Raw genomic sequence first — 19481 nt, forward strand, 5'->3', positions numbered from 1 at the left:
GTTCTTCTGATGTTACTACAAGATGTTTCACTGCACGACAGAATGGCGATGCACTTCCAACATGATGGATGTCCGGCACATAGCTCGCCTGCGGTTGAAACGGTATTGAATAGCATATTTCATGACAGGTAGATTGGTCGTCGAAGCATGGCCCGCACGTTCACCGGACCTGACGTCCCCGGATTTCTTTCTGTGGGGAAAGTTGAAGGATATTTGCTATCGTGATCCACTGACAACGCCTGACAACATGCGTCAGCGCATTGTCAATGCATGTGCGAACATTACGGAAGGCGAACTACTCGCTGTAGAGAGGAATGTCGTTACACGTATTGCCAAATGCATTGAGGTTGACGGACATCATTTTGAGCATTTATTGCATTAATGTGGTATTTACATGTAATCACGCTGTAACAGCAAGCATTCTCAGAAATGATAAGTTCACAAAGGTACATGTATTACATTGGAACAACCGACGTTAAATGTTCAAACGTACGTACGTTCTGTATTTCAATTTAAAAAACCTACCTGTTACCAACTGTTCGCCTAAAATTGTGAGCCATATGTTTGTGACTATTACAGCGCCATCTATCACAAAGCGAAATACACGAATATGTAATAAAAAATGGGGGTTCCTATTTTAAAAAAACGCAGTTGATATCCGTTTGACCTATGGCAGCGCCATCTAGTGGGCCAACCATAGCGCCATCTGGTTTCCCCCTTCCAGCTAGACAAGTTTTGTTCTTTGTAGTTCTTTCATTTGACGCTTATTTCGTGAGATATTTGGCCCGGTCACGATCAATGGACCACCCTGTATATCTTCTTCGACTGGCTTCCTCGACTCCTTTCATAAGGTGTGATATTTTGTCGGCTTCTATTGTACTTGAATTCATAATGTTGGAATGATCCAAAACTTTGTGTATATATGAATGTATCGTTTCACCTTGACATTGGGCTTTGTTTTCTGTTCTTCAATTACAGAGGGTGGACAGCCCTCTGACTGGACACACTGCGCTAACGTGCTGGCGACCACGAGATCGCCCCATTCACATAAAAATCTTGCTCTTGTATTGTTTAGGTTAGTACCTCCTAAAGGCTTTTTACCGCTGCTGTGTCATTAACTGACTTTAATTTATAACAAATCGTACCAAGAGTGACGTTTGTGACAAATCCTTGATGCGCCATTGCCTTGAAACGGCATACTGTCGTAACACACAAGTCATAATACAAAAACAACAGAATTCGATGAAATCCAATATGGAATCTCCGAAGCAGCAAGCGAGCGATGTAACGTGACGGCCCAATTGCTATGAAATGCTAGTGGTTATTCTTGTTTCGATAAGTGAATCCATCGAGTTAAAAATTAAACTTGTTGGGTGGAACTCTAAATGAAACCGCACAGTGGTGGAGGTTCTTACCGACCGCTGTGGCCGAGCGGTTCTAAGCGCTTCAGTCTGGAACCGCGCTGCTGCTACGGTCGCAGGTTCGAATCCTGCCTCGGGCATGAATGCGTGTGATGTCCTTAGGTTAGTTAGATTTAATTAGTTCTAAGTCCAGGGGACTGATGACCTCAGGTGTTAAGTCCCATAGCCCCTAGAGCCATTTGAATTTGGCGATTCTAATTGGTCATTGCTGATGACTTCCAGCAACACGACCTAGATTTGTTGCCATGGCACAATGTGTACTACTGTCGTCCTGTGTTTCGTATGGTAACATGAGCCTTGCTCTTCTTATAATTTGATGTTGTGTGAGTCTCAAGATAACTATCTACCAATGTTTCCAGCTTGAGGGTTTTCCCCCTAAATTTAGGGTGAATCAGCTGCCTTAGGGAGTAATTTAGAGGGATAAGTGCTTCAGGAAGAAATGTAGGGGGAAGGGCTTACATCTCAGTATGTCATGCAGAAACAGTACAATGTTCTTAGCTCAAAACTGGAAAGCGATGATTTTAAAGTGGAAACATTGACAGGAATTGGAGTAGATGGTGCAAGTGTAATGGTAGGACTCTGTAGCTCTGTAACTGCTTATCTGAAAGAAACAGTTTCTGACATAACTGTTATTAAGAGTGTTTGTCATTCTATTCATCTTTGTGCAGAATAAACTGCAGCAATCTTCTCACCCCAATTGGGATTTCTTATTAGAGAAGCAAACAACTGGTTTTCCTATGATCCTCAGATACCTGACCAATACAAATGTTTGTATAAAATTATAAATGATAGTTGCAAGTCTAAAAAAAATCATCAAGGACTCCCTAGTAAACGCTGGCTAGGTAGATATTCTGCTACTGATACAGTGTTGAAGCAATGGGAGGAACTGAAGTTCTTATTTTCTATTGTCTCTTGCTAAATGCAGTGATAAATACTATATGTCTGGACAACTTTACAAGGTAACGGACTGGGCACCATACAAAATTCGATTGATGTTCCTCAGCAATGAATTAAAATCCACGTTCAGAAGTTTCCAACCGATTTCTCATACACAAACAGCAGTTGACCGGCGTTGCCTGGTGAAACGTTGTTGTGATGCCTCGTGTAAGGAGGAGAAATGCGTACCATCACGTTTCCGACTTTGATAAAGGTCGTATTGTAGCCTATCGCGATTGCGGTTTATCGTATCGCGACATTGCTGCTCGCGTTGGTCGAGATCCAATGACTGTTAGCACAATATGGAATCGGTGGGTTCAGGAGGGTAATACGGAACGCCGTGCTGGATCCCAACGGCCTTGTAGGCCTATCACTAGCAGTCGAGATGACAGGCATCTTATCCGCATGGTTGTAACGGATCGTGCAGCCACGTCTCGATCCCTGAGTCAACAGATGGGGACGTTTGCAAGACAACATCCAACTGCACGAACAGTTCGACGACGTTTGCAGCAGCATGGCCTATCAGCTCGGAGATCGTGGCTGCGGTTACCCTTGACGCTGCGTCACAGACAGGAGCACCTGCGATGGTGTACTCAACGACGAACCTGGGTGCTCGAATTGCAAAACGTCATTTTTTCGGATGAATCCAGGTTCTGTTTACAGCATTATGATGGTCGCATCCGTGTTTGGCGACATCGCGGTGAACGCACGTCTTCCAACGTCATTTAGTTCTTCAGATCACTACACAGGTCAGACAACTAAAGCATAGCGAACACTCAATTTTTCGTCTTGAAATAAGTACTTAAGGCAGAAGAACGTTCCAATATCCATAAGATGCAAGATATTTGCACTAGCGGTTTCATAGGGAGTTTCAAAAGCGATTGCCAAAAAATATAGCAGTTCTGCGATAGATGACTGAACTTCACCCTTCCACTGCAACTTTCCACATGTCACCAGCTTTAGAAGTACAAAGATAACTGCTAAAATAGATGACGTCTCAGAATGGAACGCCCTGCCAAATGAATAGTGGAAAAATGTTTCAGACAACGTAAGTTTCTGGATAGAGGTTTTGCAAGATACAGATGCAACTGGTAATGTCCGATTTCAGAATGCTGGCAATTTTGCAGCTGGGTTGCTAACACTGCCCATATCACATGCTACAGCTGAATGTACATTTTCAGTATTTTCTTGCGTAAAACATAAACTTACTAACTACCAGATATTATTTAAAAAGGGAAAACATATGTTGTACTGAACCATCCTCCAAAATGCTGAAGAAGTTCAACATATCCAGGTGTGGGCACAAACAAACAGAATTATGCAAAGAAGGTGTTCTGGCAGATCTTGAAGAGTTTCTAGAGACTCCCATCTTCCTCCAGCTTCCTTTGTAAGCGAAGTGAAGAGAAAATGCTGTGTAAGTAGTTTACAATATTAAATTCGCTGTTGCATGACCGGAATTTGGCGCGTACTCTTGGAATAGTGACAAACTATACTCTAAACACCTCAGATCTCTCAGGAAGAATGCAGCCACTCAATTCACTTGAGATGTTCACCCCAGTCTGGTATAATTCTTTGCTGAAATTAACGAGTATCGCTTCTTACTGTTTCAACATATTCACACTTTTAGAGAGCCGGTGAGTTAGAATTTGTTGGGTGTTATCAGGTATTATTCCATATCGCCGGAGCAAGTGTATATCCTTCTCAAAAGCGTTAAATTCCATATTTCCTGCAGAAAAATCATCTTGACTTAATACTGGAAACTTCAAAATTTCCGAGTGGAATCATGTTTATTCTATACGATATTTATCTAAAACGTACCAGAAACACAGTATAAGATGCTGCAGTTTAAAGTTACGCACGAGAACATAGTAATGATTTAAACACTGAGGCAGACTGTGGCATTTTCTAACAGAATTGCGGTTCACGATTGCCTCATTTAAAGTTTTTAAAAGTTATTTAAATGGTTCCGAACAACCCCCCCCCCCCCCAAGAAAAATAGAAATTTAGTAATATAGTCATTTAGTCAGGCAAACTATTTAGGGGATTTTGACCCGATTTAGGGCGTTTCAAATTCGATATAGGAGGAAATTGTGCTTCATAGTTGGCAGTACTGCTAGACACTGTGACAAGTTTGAATATAAACAACTGAAACAAGCTCACAAACCAGGCGATCATTGTAGGCAAAACCACCCCTTCCTTCCGCCTCCTTGATTTCTATCTCACCGTTTATGGCCGTCCCATCGCTCTCACCCCCACCCTTAAGTACCTTGGCGTCACCCTCGACCGTCGCCTCTCCTGGACTCCCCATCTCCAGACAATCCAAGCCAAGGCACGTTCCCGACTCCGTCTCCTCAAGCTCCTTTCCGGCCGTACGTGGGGTCTGGACCCCTCCACCATCCTCCACACCTATAAGTCCCTCATCCGCCCTATCCTCTGTTACGCCCATCCCGCCTGGATCTCCGCCCCCCCTTCCTTTTATAAATCCCTCCAAATCCTTGAACGCCATGCTCTCCGCCTTGCCTATCGCATCCGTCTCCCCTCCCCCACGCGGATCCTGTATGATCTTATCCCCTTCCCCCACCTCCTCCTCTTCCTCGAACGAATACGCATCCTCTACACCTCCCGTAAACTCGATCCTCCTCACCCGCTCGTCTCCCCGATCCTCTCCCACCCCCGCCCGCTGCCGCGCCTGTACTCCCATGTCCCACCCGGTCTCCATCTCTCCACCCTCCTTACCCTCTCCCAAGGTGGCTTCCGCCAGCTCCCCCTCCCTGATGATGTCCTCGTCCCCTCCATCTACCCCTCCTATCAACTGTGACCCCGCCCCCCCCTCACTCCTGGTGTCCTTTCCCTTAGGCACCCTCCCTCCCTTCTCTTCCCTTCCCTTCTCTTTCCTTTTCCCCGTCCCCTCCCTCCCCCCTCTTCTTCCGGGCTTCCCCTCCCCCTTCCTCTCTCCCCCCTCTTTCCCTTGCCCGTGGCGTCCCTGCTCTCCCCTCTCGCTTTCCCACTCCCCCTCCTCCTCCTCCCCCTCCCCCTCCCCCTCCTCCTCCTCCTCCTCCTCCTCCTCCTCCTCCTCTCTTGGCAGGTCCCCGGACTCGCACACGGATCGTGAACTTTCGCGCGCCGGAGATCGTCGCCCTCGGTTTAGTGTTTGTGCCGTCGTGTCTGTGCATCAGTGTTTTTCGCCGTCCACGCTCCTTCGTTCACGTGCGTCGTCTACCTCGTCAGTGTTTGTGCCCAGTGCCGCCGTTTTTCTTGTTGTTTCGTCGAGTGTGAACGGCTTCATGTTTTTTTTTTTTAACTATTGTATCTCCTGTTTTTTAAACCGCCATTCTGTTACTTGTCTGTCTCCCTTTCTTTTTTATTGTACTGCCTATGGCTGAAGAGCGGAGTACACTGTTCCGCTGCCAGCCCACCTTTGTATGGGGTGTTCAAATTACAATAAAGAAAAAAAAAAAAAAAAAAAAAGCTCACAAACAACTGAAACAACAAACAAGCAAGCGGGAAGGCATATGAAAGAAACAAATATGCAGAAAAGACGACGCTGTGAGCCTGTTGACAAGGAAACGGCACATTTTTCACAGGTAGATGGTCAATTGAAGTATTGTCAAAGTGCCGACGTACGATTACTACGCAATGAATGCCCCACTGCCATAAACTGAACCTAAGTGACGATGCTCTGTATCTAAATATGCGGTTTTGTTTAATATAACTGCTGTTATTAACTTACGATGTGCCACTGTCATACCATTTTTACATCTGTACGTAATACATCAGTAATCGTTCGAATCTTTTCAGTTATTTCACACAGTTTTTCAGAATTTACGTATTTATAAAGAAAAGTAAACGGAATATGCAGTGAATATCGACAACGGCGCTTTATTTAAAATAGTTTGCAATTGGTATATGAATAGATTCATGCATCCCCATAGTGACCTGATCTATTAGTTGCCTATCGAGTCAAGCATGCAAACAGCGAAGCAAGACAGAGTAGCCTGTCCATAGAGCCAAATCGCTACCAAGCAGTCACCTCCCAACCAAACCCAGACGTACACTGCATTTAACATTTGAATGGAACGGGTAATAAAGAGGCGATAACATGATTTTACAGCTATGAGATAACGAAATATAACATTCACAAAAATAGGGTGACTAGATTGATGTGTTGGTTGCAGGTTGCTATTGTTTCAAAGTTGGTTGCAAGTGCCTTCTGCATGGCTGTCCTGCTACACTTAATTTTAGTGGTGTAGTTTTCACAATTTAAGATTATATTGCATGAAATACAGATTCAGTAATCACAGATGGAATTATGAGTGCAGTAAATACGCAACAGGCAAAGGATAGTTGCTCAGCTTAGAGCAACAAGAAAATGTAGACGCAAGGCATCATACTTTCAGGAGAATGTAGCATTTCCAATATAGACAAGTTTTTTTCTGCATCCTGCGATGAATTAGTCTGTAACACTGAAGAAGTCGTGTGAAAATAATTATTTTTGTCTTCTCACGATTCAGTTGTGCACAGAAACTAAAATTACTTTATTTTCTCAAGCTTCTTAAGACCACTATCTGATTAAACACTTACAGATTTGATAAAGAATAGCGAAATTAGAAATGAACTGGGCATCAAAAGTATACTTAAGAAAATAAGGTAGAGAAAGAAATGCCATGAACAGATTCAGATGAACAAGTAACGTACCTAAATTAATATACAAATATACATCTTGAAGGAAGAGAAAGATGAGACAAGATGCAAAGAAAAACTGCAATCTGCTTGAAATTGGGGTAGTTGATAATACCTAACGGATAACTGGTTATGATGATGGTCTTATTGTGCACCACTCTTCAGTAGCAGTACCTTTTCCTCCTTTTTGTGACACATCAGGCCAATATACACTATAGAACTGCTGCTTTAAATATTTGCTATCACTAGGTGATGTATTATATGGTAATGTTTTATTATGACTTGCAATATCTAGCCTCTAGCAAGATTGCACAGTATCCAAATCTGGATCTTTCCGTGAAAAGTGAAGGTTTTGTTATAACTGTACCACTTCGTGTTCCATTGTTTAGTGGCAGATTGAAACAGTTCACATCAAACTTTCTCCATATGTAGAGTCATATTCAGATCTGATTTTTAAATTTCCACTTTAATACTTCAGTGTAAATTGTCCAAATGTTACGTTCATAACCATGCAATGATTGATTTTTCGTGTATTTTTATTTGTGAACATGCACTAATTATATTTGCAGTTATATTTCTTTGATTTATTTGTTGTGATGTTATTATTAAAAATGTACTTTTCTGATACCTCCTTTTTTTTCCTTTCCAGAAGCTTGCAAGGAAAAGGAAGATTGCTTTGCAGAGGTATAGTATAAGTATCTAATCCATTCCTCCATCCCCCCACCCCTCCCCCCTGCTCTCTCTCTCTCTCTCTCTCTCTCTCTCTCTCTCTCTTTCTTTCTCACACACACACACACACACACACACACACACACGAATGACTGTCACTGCTGCGTACTTTATTACTCTTACTGCCAGTAGTGCTGTTGGCCTCTACATTGCCAATAAATTTTTCTGTTATCATATCTTCACGCTGAACTTTCCATACAAAGCTTTCTCTATTGCAGCCCACAATGTAAGACACTTGTTTTCACCGTGAATAACAAAAACTTAGCCGTAACTTTGAATGACTTTTTTGCAAAAACAAGCATTTGCAGATGTTTCTCAGTCTAAGGTTCACTTCTTAACTGGATAGCTGCAGCTAAATGCATTAAGTGCACCATTAACATCATGAAACAACAGAGAAAATTGTCTGTGATACTGTGAATGTGGTGAAAACTTTGCATCACTTTTATTGTTTGTTTCTAAATCGAATCTCCCCCTTCCATCTTCTTCACATTCTACAAGACACGCCATGGTCACAAGAATGTGCTTTTTTGTGTGTGTGTGTGTGTGTGTGTGTGTGTGTGTGTACTATTTCTCAAATAGAGCTAGTGCTTTATAGCTAGTGTGAATGCTGGTATGTTGTGTGTTTTTGTGCTCCACACATGGATTTCCTATAGGTGACTGGTTACCTTCCACTTACTTCATGTATTGCTCCATCCAGGAATTTTCATTAAGTTATTATTACAAATTTACTATTGTGCATGATTGTAAGCATCAGAAGCACCTCCACATCCAGTGGAACTTTCGTGTGTTGAAGTACCGTATGCCAGTGGTTTCTGAGTAAACTGGAATCATGGTTTTTGGACCATCTGTTTACATTTCTTCAGATGACGTATGTTTCAGCCTATCAGGATATGTGGACTGTTAGAACATGCACCATTATGCATCATAAAATACCCATCAGTATTTTGATAAGCCATTGCATAATCACAATATTGGTGTTGGGTGTCCATGTTTGGTGTCTGCATCATAAAATGTTTTTTTCACCAACTTTTTAATGCCAACTGATATGTCCAGAAAGCATTTAATCCATATGTGGACCACCACCTCAGGGGCTCACAACTCTTTTTTTGAGTATGGGTGTGGTGAGCATGGGTCCCCAAGCTTTTGAAGCACCTACTTTCTTTCATGTGCTGCAATCTCTCATCACTCATAATAGCAGCTTTTGATGTCAGCCCAGCTATTCCCTAGACCCTGCTTTCCTTTCTCGGTATATTCATTAATTTACTTTACATTGATTTTTGCTGAAATAATTTTTGGCTCGCTTCTGACTTTGACCTTCATTTTTGATATTTTTTCTGTATTGTGAACAGACGGGAAGAACACCTTAAGTAGCACATACTGTGTAAAGTGTTAAACATCATCTGTGAGAAGAGGGACAAGCTAGACATCTGGGTGCAAAACAGTTTATCAAATACTTTTTATGTATGCAAACTGACAGGTAAACTTTTGCTGTGACAAACCATTATTTCCTGTGGAACAACTCGAAGAAAAATTTGGAGAAGTTGAGTCATTGAGAATATTGCTCAGTGCATTGCTGTTGATTAAAGCCTCCTCTGCTGCAAAACACAATGCTTTTCAGGCGTACGAACACCCAGGTGACACACCAGTGATGATCACACCACACAACTTTGAATATGGTCCAAGGACTCAACATCCAGAGACCTTATGCTTCAAAGATGAGGAGCTACAGGCTGATCTCAAGTGGTGAGTTTAATTAAACAGATACAGATGTCTTTATCTTAGCCTTTGAAGGGAATGTCCTCCTGGAAAAAGTTAGTCACAGTGTACAGGTTTAAAGTGAAACCTTAAGTCCCATGACTCATGAGGTGCTTCTGATGCTTACACTTTGGTCATATGTGATCCTGCTGCAAGGAATACGCAAAACATGCCAACTGTGAACACTGATACCTTTGTGTGTGAACTGCACAGAACACTGTCTTCAGTGTTCATTAGTTTGCCCAGGCTCAAGAAAGAAAAGAAAATACAGGAATATAATCTATTGACCACTTGTCATATATTGAGGCACAAAATAAAATGTATGTCTACATGCTGTGATACAATGACCAAGTGAAAGTTGCGGCCATCTCCTCTCCCACCTCAACTTTTCCCTAAACATATCTCCCATGACCTTCCTCTCCTATGGTTACTACAGTATCATCTTCGGAAACCACTTCATGCACCCATCTAAAGAAACATCTACTGGAAAACCCCAGACTAGAAGCCAGACACCAAACAATGTCTGAGCGAGCCACGGCCTCTGGGTCCTAGGGCTGCTTGCTCTTCATCCCCCCACCCCCACTCCACCCCAATGTCCTCTGTGGATAGGCCCTCTGAAGAACTTTGGCCATCAGTAGTTGTGAAGGAACAGGAGGAGAATGGGACAAGGCTGCCCCGGTGCTCTCGGTGTGCCACTGTGCTGGCTCAAAGAGGACATCTGGAGGGGACTGTGTATTGGTTTGAATTTATGTCATCATTGAATGTCTTCCCCTCAATAGCACATTGGAAATAATAGTGGTGCAGTGCAAACAAGTGCAGTGATCACCATTTGTAACCAGAATGAAATTTTCACTCTGCAATGGAGTGTGTGCTGATTTGAAACTTTCTGGCAGATTAAACCTGTGTGCTGGACCGAGTCTCAAACTCGGTACCTTTGCCTTTCACAGGCAAGTGCTCTACCCACTGAGCTACCCAATCACGACTTACAATCCATCCTCACAGCTTTAATTCCGCCAGTAGAGCACTTGCCAATGAAAGGCAAAGGTCCTGAGTTCGAGTCTCGGTCCGGCACACAGTTTTAATCTGCCAGGAAGTTTCACCATTTGAAACTCTTGGCAGCCCACTTATGTATCTTTAGTTGACCACCTTAATCCAACAAGTTTGTCCTCCTCTTCTATTTGTAGACTTCAGTGTGCACCACTTCGTATGGGAAGTGCCACTTTTCTCTGAAAGATGATCTGCATCTCCTCAGTGATGGTGCTCCTACACACTCCAGTGCTACCTTTCACACCTTCTCAGCTATCAATCTAATGATCTCTTGCCCCAGTCCCTTGGCTTCACTGCATTGGTCACTACTTGACAATGTTTGTGACAGTGACTGCTTCCCAGTGATCCTGTCATTTCATTGTGACTACCAGGCAGACCAGCTACCACACTGGGTGTTTTGAAAAGCCAGCTGGTAGTTGTATGCCTCTGCTGTTACCTCCCCCTCTCTGTCATATTATTAACAGGAGTGCACAAGACGTATCCATCACAAACACCCATGCTGGTGGAACTACAGTGCCCCTTCCTACAGGTCCCCTCCGCTGCCAGCACCAGGACGGACCAAAGACACAGCAATAGTTGTTCAGGTTTGCCAAAGAATGTTTCAAGTGACATCTTTCGTAGACCAGCCTTATCACTTTCAAGCGACTTCATGCTAAGGCTTGTTATCTAATTAAATACAGTAAGAAGGAATGAATCTCCTCCCTGGAAATGTATGCCTCTTTATCCAAGGTGTGGTCCAAGCTCCATAATCTTCTGGGCCACTAAAGATCCACAACTATACCCAGTCTCTTTCTTCAGGATGTTCTCTGTAGTGAAGTGTTGGCTCTTGCTGAACACCTTGCGATGGCAGTGGCATACTCTTCCTACATGACTGCCTTCTCTACGCGTACATGATGAATTGAAGACATTGCCCTCTCCTTCACACCTCGGCATGCTGTGTTATATAATGAACCTTTCACTGACTGTGAATTACTTCAGGCTCTTGCCTCACCTAACAATATAGTCGCAGGTCCTGATTCCATTCACAATCAGATGATACAATATATGACTGGTACTCTATGACTCTATCTCCTGAGAGTCTCCAACTGTATTTGGCTCAACTGTGTCTTCCCTTTGCAGTGGTTATCATTCTAATGCCTGAACTGGTCAGAATCCAACATCCATCGACAGTTACAAGCTGATTGGCGTCACCAATGTGCTCTGCAAACTGGCTGAAAGGGTGGTTGCCCATCAATTATGCTGGGTTCTCAAATGTTGGAGCCTATTGTCCCACTGTCAGTGTGGTTTCTGGAAGGGACGATCCACAACTGACCTTATGGTTAGGTTGGAAACAGAGATCTAACAGTCTTTTTCTGAACACCCAACACCTCATTGCAGTCTTTTGACCAACATTAAGCATGTGACATGCAGGTTGTGCATTTTTGTCATTGTACCACAGTCCAGCCTGACCCAGAACTCTACTTGGGTACCCAGTACTTGGATATTGTAGCAGTCCTGAATATTGGGGTTCCTTTTGACAAAAAGCTGACGTGGGTGCTCTCATGTTCATCAACTATGGACTAGCTGCATGTGAAATTTTAACACTTTCTGCTCCGTGCCCATGCTCTTTGTGCCAGTTGAGCTACGCTCCTTTGTATCTGTTGGATTCTGGTCCAATCCCGTTTGGATTTTGGTTGGCAGATTGATGGCTCAGCACCACCTTTAGCTTTGAAATTGTTAAACAGTCCATTGTTCTGGAGTTTGACTGGCATCTGGTGCCTCCAGGCTAGTCCCGTAGACTGTCTCCTGCCAAAGTGGGGATCTTTCCTCATCAGTTCCGACAGTACCAAAGCTTGCTGACCTATGCAATTGCCATTTTTCAGTTTCCTGATCATCCAACATATCCTATTCTTTCTGCATGCAAGGGGCATTGACCCCCTGACACCCACCTGCATGTGAGATTTCCAGCCCTGTGACACCACCTCTGTCTATCCTCTTTAGAAAGTGTGTCTCCTGCCAGTCAGGAACATGTGTTTTGAGGAGGATCTGATGGCTATTAACATAGCCCTCTGTTTCATTAAATGTCTCTCTTGATCTCATTTTAAGCTGTGGGTATTCATTAAGCCGTCTCCAGGCCATTTACAGACCTAACTAATGAAGGCTCATAGCAAACTGACCGTAGTTTTATTTTACATGATGAGCCACTCCCACATTATGGCTGTGGAGCCTTCCTGTCAAACACTCGTATCTTAATGGAACCCCCTCTCCTTCTGACTGTCTGTGCTAAGCATGGTCTTCCCAGTACTTTGCCTCTGTTATTGGTGGATCAATTGAACTGGTTCTCTGTGACTGGCTTTTATTCTCAGATATGACATTTCAAACTCCTGATGACCCTGGATAAATACCTTAATGTTGTCAGGATAATGAAGCATGGAGTGTGGAGCAGGCCGGTCACCATGCTGGGGACTAATGATACAACATTAGTGAAGCAAGAATTGTATTACTTTAAAGCTTACAATTGTTTATTCTTCTCTATGATAGTGTCCAGGCCAGTGACAATGCTGCGCATTGTCCTGTGATGTGCTGACTCTGTCTGAGAAATATTCAGAGGATGTTGCCCCAGTGGCATCTGCTCACATATACACGGTGTCAGGTGGGCGACAGATCTTGCTGGTGGCCGGCATAACCTGTACAGCAGGTCACCATCCAGGAAAGTGCCTTCATGTTGTAAAATTTGAAATTTTCCCGGCGAATCAACTGTTCAAAAAGATTTTGGGCTTGCAGCTGGTTGTCGTAAACTTCATTGCATGATATTTTGGCTGAACAACTGCCAGCCATCTTCAGGTGAGCCGAACGAGGACTGACGAAGAGATTCTCTGCTCTGTCTTATATAGTGTGCTGATAGTACTGCTGTGCATGCGTTGCAGTCTCAGAGACAGAAGGGAATATTTTGAACAGTCTGACGGTGTCGCCATGGGCAGTCCTCTGTCTCCTCCGGTGGCTAACCTTTTTATGGAGAATTTTGAGGAGAGAGCACTTGAATCAGCGGTTTGTAAACCAACTGTTTTTTGGAGATACGTCTATGATACTTTCATAGTGTGGCCCCACGGAGAAGAAAAGTTAATGGAGTTTTTTCGTCATCTTAACTCCATCCATCAGAGTATTCGATTTACTATGGAACTAGAGAAGAGATGGCTGTCTTCCATTCCTGGATGTTTTAGTGAAACGGAAGATTGACGGCATGGTGGGACATTCTGTCTATCGTAATCCCACTCAAACTGATTTTTAATTGCATTCTTCAAGCTGCCATCACCCATCACAGACCATGAGTGTACTTAAAACCCTTGTGCACAGGGCACATACGGTGTCGGATGCAAATAATTTGCCTAAGGAACTTGCACATTTGAGGACGGTGTTCAGAGACAATGGGTACTCGAAACAGAGAATTAACAGGGCCTTCTCAACTAGAGCCAGGAACCGGAAAGTTGATAAAGAGGAGAACGTGCCAGCCAAGTCCCTAGCTTTTCTTCCCTTTGTTGGAAATATCTCGTTCAAGATAGTGAAGATTCTTAATAATTTTCATGTGAAAGTGGTTTTTCGTCTGCCTTCTAAGATTTCGGATTTGCTGGGATGCGTGAAGGATGATTTGTTATTGCGGAAGGTGGGAATTTACAAAATACCTTGTCAATGTGGTATGGCCTGTATAGGACAGACAACGCTTACAGTGGAAGAGCGTTGTACAGAACATCAACATTGCACTTGCCTACTGCAACCCAGTAAGTATGCAGTTGCGGAACATTGTATTTCTAATGGACATTCAATGGAGTACGACAAAACGTCGATTTTGGCCACAGTAACAACTTTTTGGGACTCCATTGTCAAAGAATCCATTGAAATGTGCATTGCAGGAAATCTAAAGAACCGTGACAGTGCTTACCAATTGAATAATGCATGGAGTCCCATCATCTCTGAAATTTGCTCGAGACGAGGATTCCAGAAGACTTTGATAGCTGCGGCCAGGGGCAATACCAACATTAGCTGAGTATTGCAGTTCCACCAGCAAGGGCGTTGTCGCTGGGCGGTGTGGTCCTTCTGTCTCCGCGACTGCAATGCATGCGTGGCAGTGCTATCAGCGCACTATATAAGACGGAGTGGAGAACTTCATCAGTTCTCGTTCGGCTCACCTGAAAATGGCTGGCAGTTGTCCGGCCAAAATATCGTGCAATGAAGTTTACTATGATGAGCTGCAAGCCTGAAATCTTTTTGAACTTGCCTGCATATTATCAGAGCACATTTGTGGACTTTGAAGGTACATGCTCAGATTATCTCTCAGTAGCTCTGCACAATGTAAATATGAACAAGCCACCAAGGAAGGCCAGGGATGTTGATGACTGCCTACAGGTATAGCAGACCGGTCAAGTAGCAGTTTTGAAGGTGGAACTCATCTTGGTGAATGGTAGCAGCACATTACATGTGCAATCCATACCAAGTGGTCCAAGAAAAAAATAATTGGTTGCTTGACCCTCTCAAACAAATTTTATATTTGCTGGGTGAATTCCTCAATGTTTAGTAGACACAAAAATATTTTTTTAAATTATTGTTTATTATTTTGAAATGGCGGCCATATTTGTTCCAGGCTGCATGCGTTTTTTTGTATTTTCAAGCATCTACACTTTCTACAGTTATTCAGTAGTGGAGTGGCGTAAGCCTTTCAGATAAAATGTATTTAGTTCAACACACTCTGGTCTACAAATTAACATCATAATCACTCAGCTGAATGTATTCTTTAATATATTTTTAATAGTTCAAAGTTATCAGCCACAAATTAAATTTTTGAACAGTAGTTTTCCAAAGAAAGATGAATTTCTCAGCTTTAATATTTTTTCTGCTATTACACTGTGTAGTATAGTTACTTTTTATAGAGTACCAATGGTGAGCAGCTTACACTTAAAAAAATACACTATTTTAAAAAATGGCTTTTTTAATTTTTCCATTTTATGGCCTGCAATATCTGTGTTGGGGGACCAGATAAAAATCTGAAAACTTCACCTTTATGATATCAAACTTCAGTATAAATCTCAGCTTTGAGATTCAAATGGAAGTTATGGAAAAAAGGTTACAAAAAAGAGTCAAAAATATATCTAGGCTTATGGAATAAAATATATCAGTTACAGTATATAATTTAATCGTATCTATGGTTACTTACTTTTTTATTGAAAATAAGCCTACTAATTACATTATATTTTTCTCTTGTTATTTGTTTTTAGTACATCGCTCATTGAACATTTGAGAAATTTGTTCACTCAGTTTGGGTGTTAGATTATAAGTTCACCCAGTCACAGTTGTAAATTCCATGGGAGACAGCTTCCTTAGTACATTTTTAAGTGGCATCCAAACTTGATCCTTCTCAATTTTTTTAAAAGATGTCCTTGGTCCTGGAGGGTGATAAAATAACAACATGTACATCTTGGTTTTGACAGTCAGTATTATCAAATTAGCCAATCCTCCATTGTTCATCATAAACACAAGCCACTGTGTCTTTATTTTGAAGAACCAGTTGTACAAGTTTTCTATACTGATGAAGTTCACTATCAGGTGTAGTTGATGTTATCTTACACTTCAGTAAGTTGTGTGAATGGGGTGCAAAACAATGAAAAGACTGAGTGCCTTTAATCTTCTGACGAGTGTTGTACCTTTCCTTCAAGACACTGTCATAGACTTCTTGTATTTCCTCACATTTTTTGTATAAAATGTACTACGTTCTTCTTATTTAATAATCATACAGAATGCATAGCACATTCATGCTAAACAGCTTCAGTCCTGTTTAGTCATACAGAAGCTTAAACTAGAAATAGTACTTTCAGGAACTACAATCAAAATATAGCTTTGACCATAGATATAGTTTTCGGGTGTAAACAAAGATGTCAGGCATCAACATGGCGGATACTGCGCTGTTTTTCTTCCAGATGTAAGTGGAAGAGTGCTTGTGCCACACCTATAAACGCGAAAATCGGAGTAACAACAAGCAAAGTAGAAGCTAAGTACACCTAACCAGCAGTATAGCGTAAGTATACAATCGATAAGTGTCGTAGCTACGCAAAATTGTTATTTTGCACAGGGCAGCTGCAGTATCCAATTTGTTGTCGATGTTTTAACGATGTACTTACTGAAGAGTCAAAAATGTATTAGGCTAACTGAAGATTGGCGAAAGCCCGAAACGCGTAATATCTTAAATAAAGCACATTAAAAATGACTGGTTGCTGTAATTCTTAAAACAATATAAACTTATCACAAATGATGCATGCGAATGTTACTATGACACCACATATGTCAGTTTAAGAAGTACTAGCACGAAATCGAATCGGTGTCATTGACGGAATCTCAGTGGTATTCCACCATTTTCAGGGTTTTTATCTGTGTTGTCCCGATTAAGAGTCTATCGTCTTAACTTTCCTGCAGGCTCGCTGCGATAACACCATCAGTCGACATTTTAAACAACACAGTACATTGTACACAAAAAATAAAGAAACAAAAAAAAGAAAAGAGAGAGAGAGAGAGAAGTTTTCCCACAGAGAAATGTGATAGGGCCCGACCTTGTTTTCTGTATGCGTAAACGGTCTAGAGTGAACCGCAATCTTCGGCTGTAGATGCCAACGTAGTGTATGGGGAAGTGTCGTGTTGTGGTTCAAATGGTTCAAATGGCTCTGAGCACTATGGGACTCAACTGCTGAGGTCATTAGTCCCCTAGAACTTAGAACTAGTTAAACCTAACTAACCTAAGGACATCACAAACATCCATGCCCGAGGCAGGATTCGAACCTGCGACCGTAGCGGTCTTGCGGTTCCAGACTGCAGCGCCTTTAACCGCACGGCCACTTCGGCCGGCGTCGTGTTGTCTTTGAGTGACTATAGAAGAATACACGATGATTTAGATAGAATTTATGTTTGGTGTGACAGATGGCAGCTTGCTCTAATATGAGTAATAAAATCAATGCTGTAATATTCGAATACAGTACTAGAGGTGTACTGCTTAACACTGCTTTATACTCGTAAATAAATGTTTAACCGCAGATAAGACCGTGAGGTGCAGCTAGTAGTAAAATATAAACAGACCATTGGAGAAACGAGAAGCAGCTGTGTGAACACCTATAGTGCAGATGGTAAGTAAGTATTAAAACCAAGTGCTGTAAAATACAGGGAATATAAAGAAGGGCTGTACAGGGGAAGTAAAATTGAACAAAGTACTACAGAAAAGGAAAAAAAAAAAAACAGAATATTCAATACTGCTAGAGTAAAGGCCGCTGCATCAAATCTTTTGGGATCCTTGGGGAGAGCCTATCTGAGCGTAACGTTACTAAACGACATTAAAAGGAACGAGCACGTAGGGTCTGTTGTACGAAAGGTGAATGGTCGACTTAGTTTTATTGAGAGAATTCTACAAGTGTATAGTTCATAAATAAAGGAGACCGCGTACAGAACACTTGCGCGACCTGTTCTTGACTACTGCTCGAGTTTTTGGGATCACCACCAGGTCAAATTAAACGAGGTCATCGATGTAGTTCAGAAGCGAGCAATTAAGTTTGTTACCTTAAGTTCGGTCAGTATGCGAGTATTAAGCTAATGCTACATGAACTCAAATTGGAATCGCTGGAGGGAAGATTAAATTAAGATGGCGTAAGTGTGAAGAGCACTATGCAGAATAGCTACAGGTTATTGTTAATACAATATGATTGCCTTTTTTCTCAAGTGAATGTTCGTTTCACGTCACTGAAAGTTCTCCTTGTTGATAATATGTATGGAACACAATGAATTAATGTATAATTGAATTAAGACGTTCTTTTCGGGAATCGATATTGAAAAGTGAACCGTCATTTGCTACAAATTACAGAAAGATCCTACTGTCACCAATATAAATTTGCCTAAGGATCGAAAAGACAAATTACGACTCGTACGGAAGCATATAGATGGTCTTTTTCCCTCCCTCCATTTGCAAGTGGAACAAGAAAGGGAATGGCTATCGATGCTACAAGTTACCGTCCGCCAAGCGCCGTATGGTGGCTTGCGAAGTATGTACGAATGTGTAAATATAGATGCAAACGATGGAAAATACATTTATCCTGGATGCAATGATGTAGAATTTCCACGCGCCGTATCCAGTTGCTGGAGGTTGTAGGTTCCGACCAAAATCACATGGATGAAAACACTGCTTGACCAGCGTTGCAGAGCATTTAGTGTCAGCTGTCAGACAATTGCAGGTCGCTTGTGAGCGATTCAAAGTAACACGAGGTGCAGTGGCCATTCAGCGCGGTCCACTTACCTAGTGGTTCGGTCGCAGCTGCCGGTACACCACACCACGTTGCGGGTACTGCGTTGCCACCGGCCGGCACGTTCGGGAACGCCTCGTCAACACGCTATCTATCGGCAATACAGTCGCTGACGGCGCGCTCCTTATCTGCTGGCAGTCGCAGACGAACGCGTCTCTGCGAGGCGATACGTGTCTGCCGCCGTCTCCAGCGCTGGCCGGACCACGTCAGCACTAGCGTGGCGTTGCCGGTAACAACTGGCGCCCCAAATTACTGCATCCTAGTCCTAGTTTGGATTACCCCCTCTGTCTATGAAGTTTTCAAGGTAGGAGGAACAAAACACAGGGTGTCTAATGTTATCTACAACTTGTACAGAAACACAGGTAGTTACGAGAGAGTCGAAAGACATAAAAAGTAACATTAAATGAGAATGGAGTAAGGAAGGGGTGTGTAGTCTATCTCCAATATAATTCAGTCTGTACACTGAGCAAGCAGTAAAGGAAATCAAAGAGAAATTTGGAAAGAGAATTAAAATTCAGCGAGAAGAATAAAGAACTTTCTGCTCTGCCAATGAATTTTGTAAATTTTTCGTAGACGGCCAATGACTGGTTTGAGCAGTGTAACGAAATAC

At 42.4% G+C, this 19481-nt stretch overlaps 2 protein-coding genes across 5 annotated transcripts in view; one reads left to right on the forward strand and one right to left on the reverse strand.

Annotated features, from left to right (window-relative positions):
- Positions 1–19022, reverse strand: part of LOC126237407 (uncharacterized) — a 105902-nt gene extending 86880 nt beyond the window's left edge. Inside the window, exon 1 of the mRNA XM_049947507.1 lies at positions 18865–19022. The gene's annotated coding sequence lies outside the window, so the exon portion shown is untranslated. The remainder of the gene's footprint in view (positions 1–18864) is intronic.
- LOC126237405 (zinc finger protein 160-like) overlaps positions 5826–19481 on the forward strand; it is a 63874-nt gene continuing 50218 nt past the window's right edge. For 2 of the 4 annotated variants that reach the window (XM_049947498.1, XM_049947503.1), the window contains exons 1-2: positions 5826–5941; positions 7687–7721. In XM_049947498.1, the coding sequence (XP_049803455.1) occupies positions 5870–5941; positions 7687–7721 (107 nt within the window). In that variant the 5' untranslated portion in view covers positions 5826–5869. The remainder of the gene's footprint in view (positions 5942–7686; positions 7722–19481) is intronic. The other 2 variants (XM_049947500.1, XM_049947502.1) reach the window with 1 other exon arrangement.

The sequence above is a fragment of the Schistocerca nitens genome, chromosome 2 (assembly GCF_023898315.1).
Source record: "Schistocerca nitens isolate TAMUIC-IGC-003100 chromosome 2, iqSchNite1.1, whole genome shotgun sequence".
Taxonomy (NCBI): domain Eukaryota; kingdom Metazoa; phylum Arthropoda; class Insecta; order Orthoptera; family Acrididae; genus Schistocerca; species Schistocerca nitens.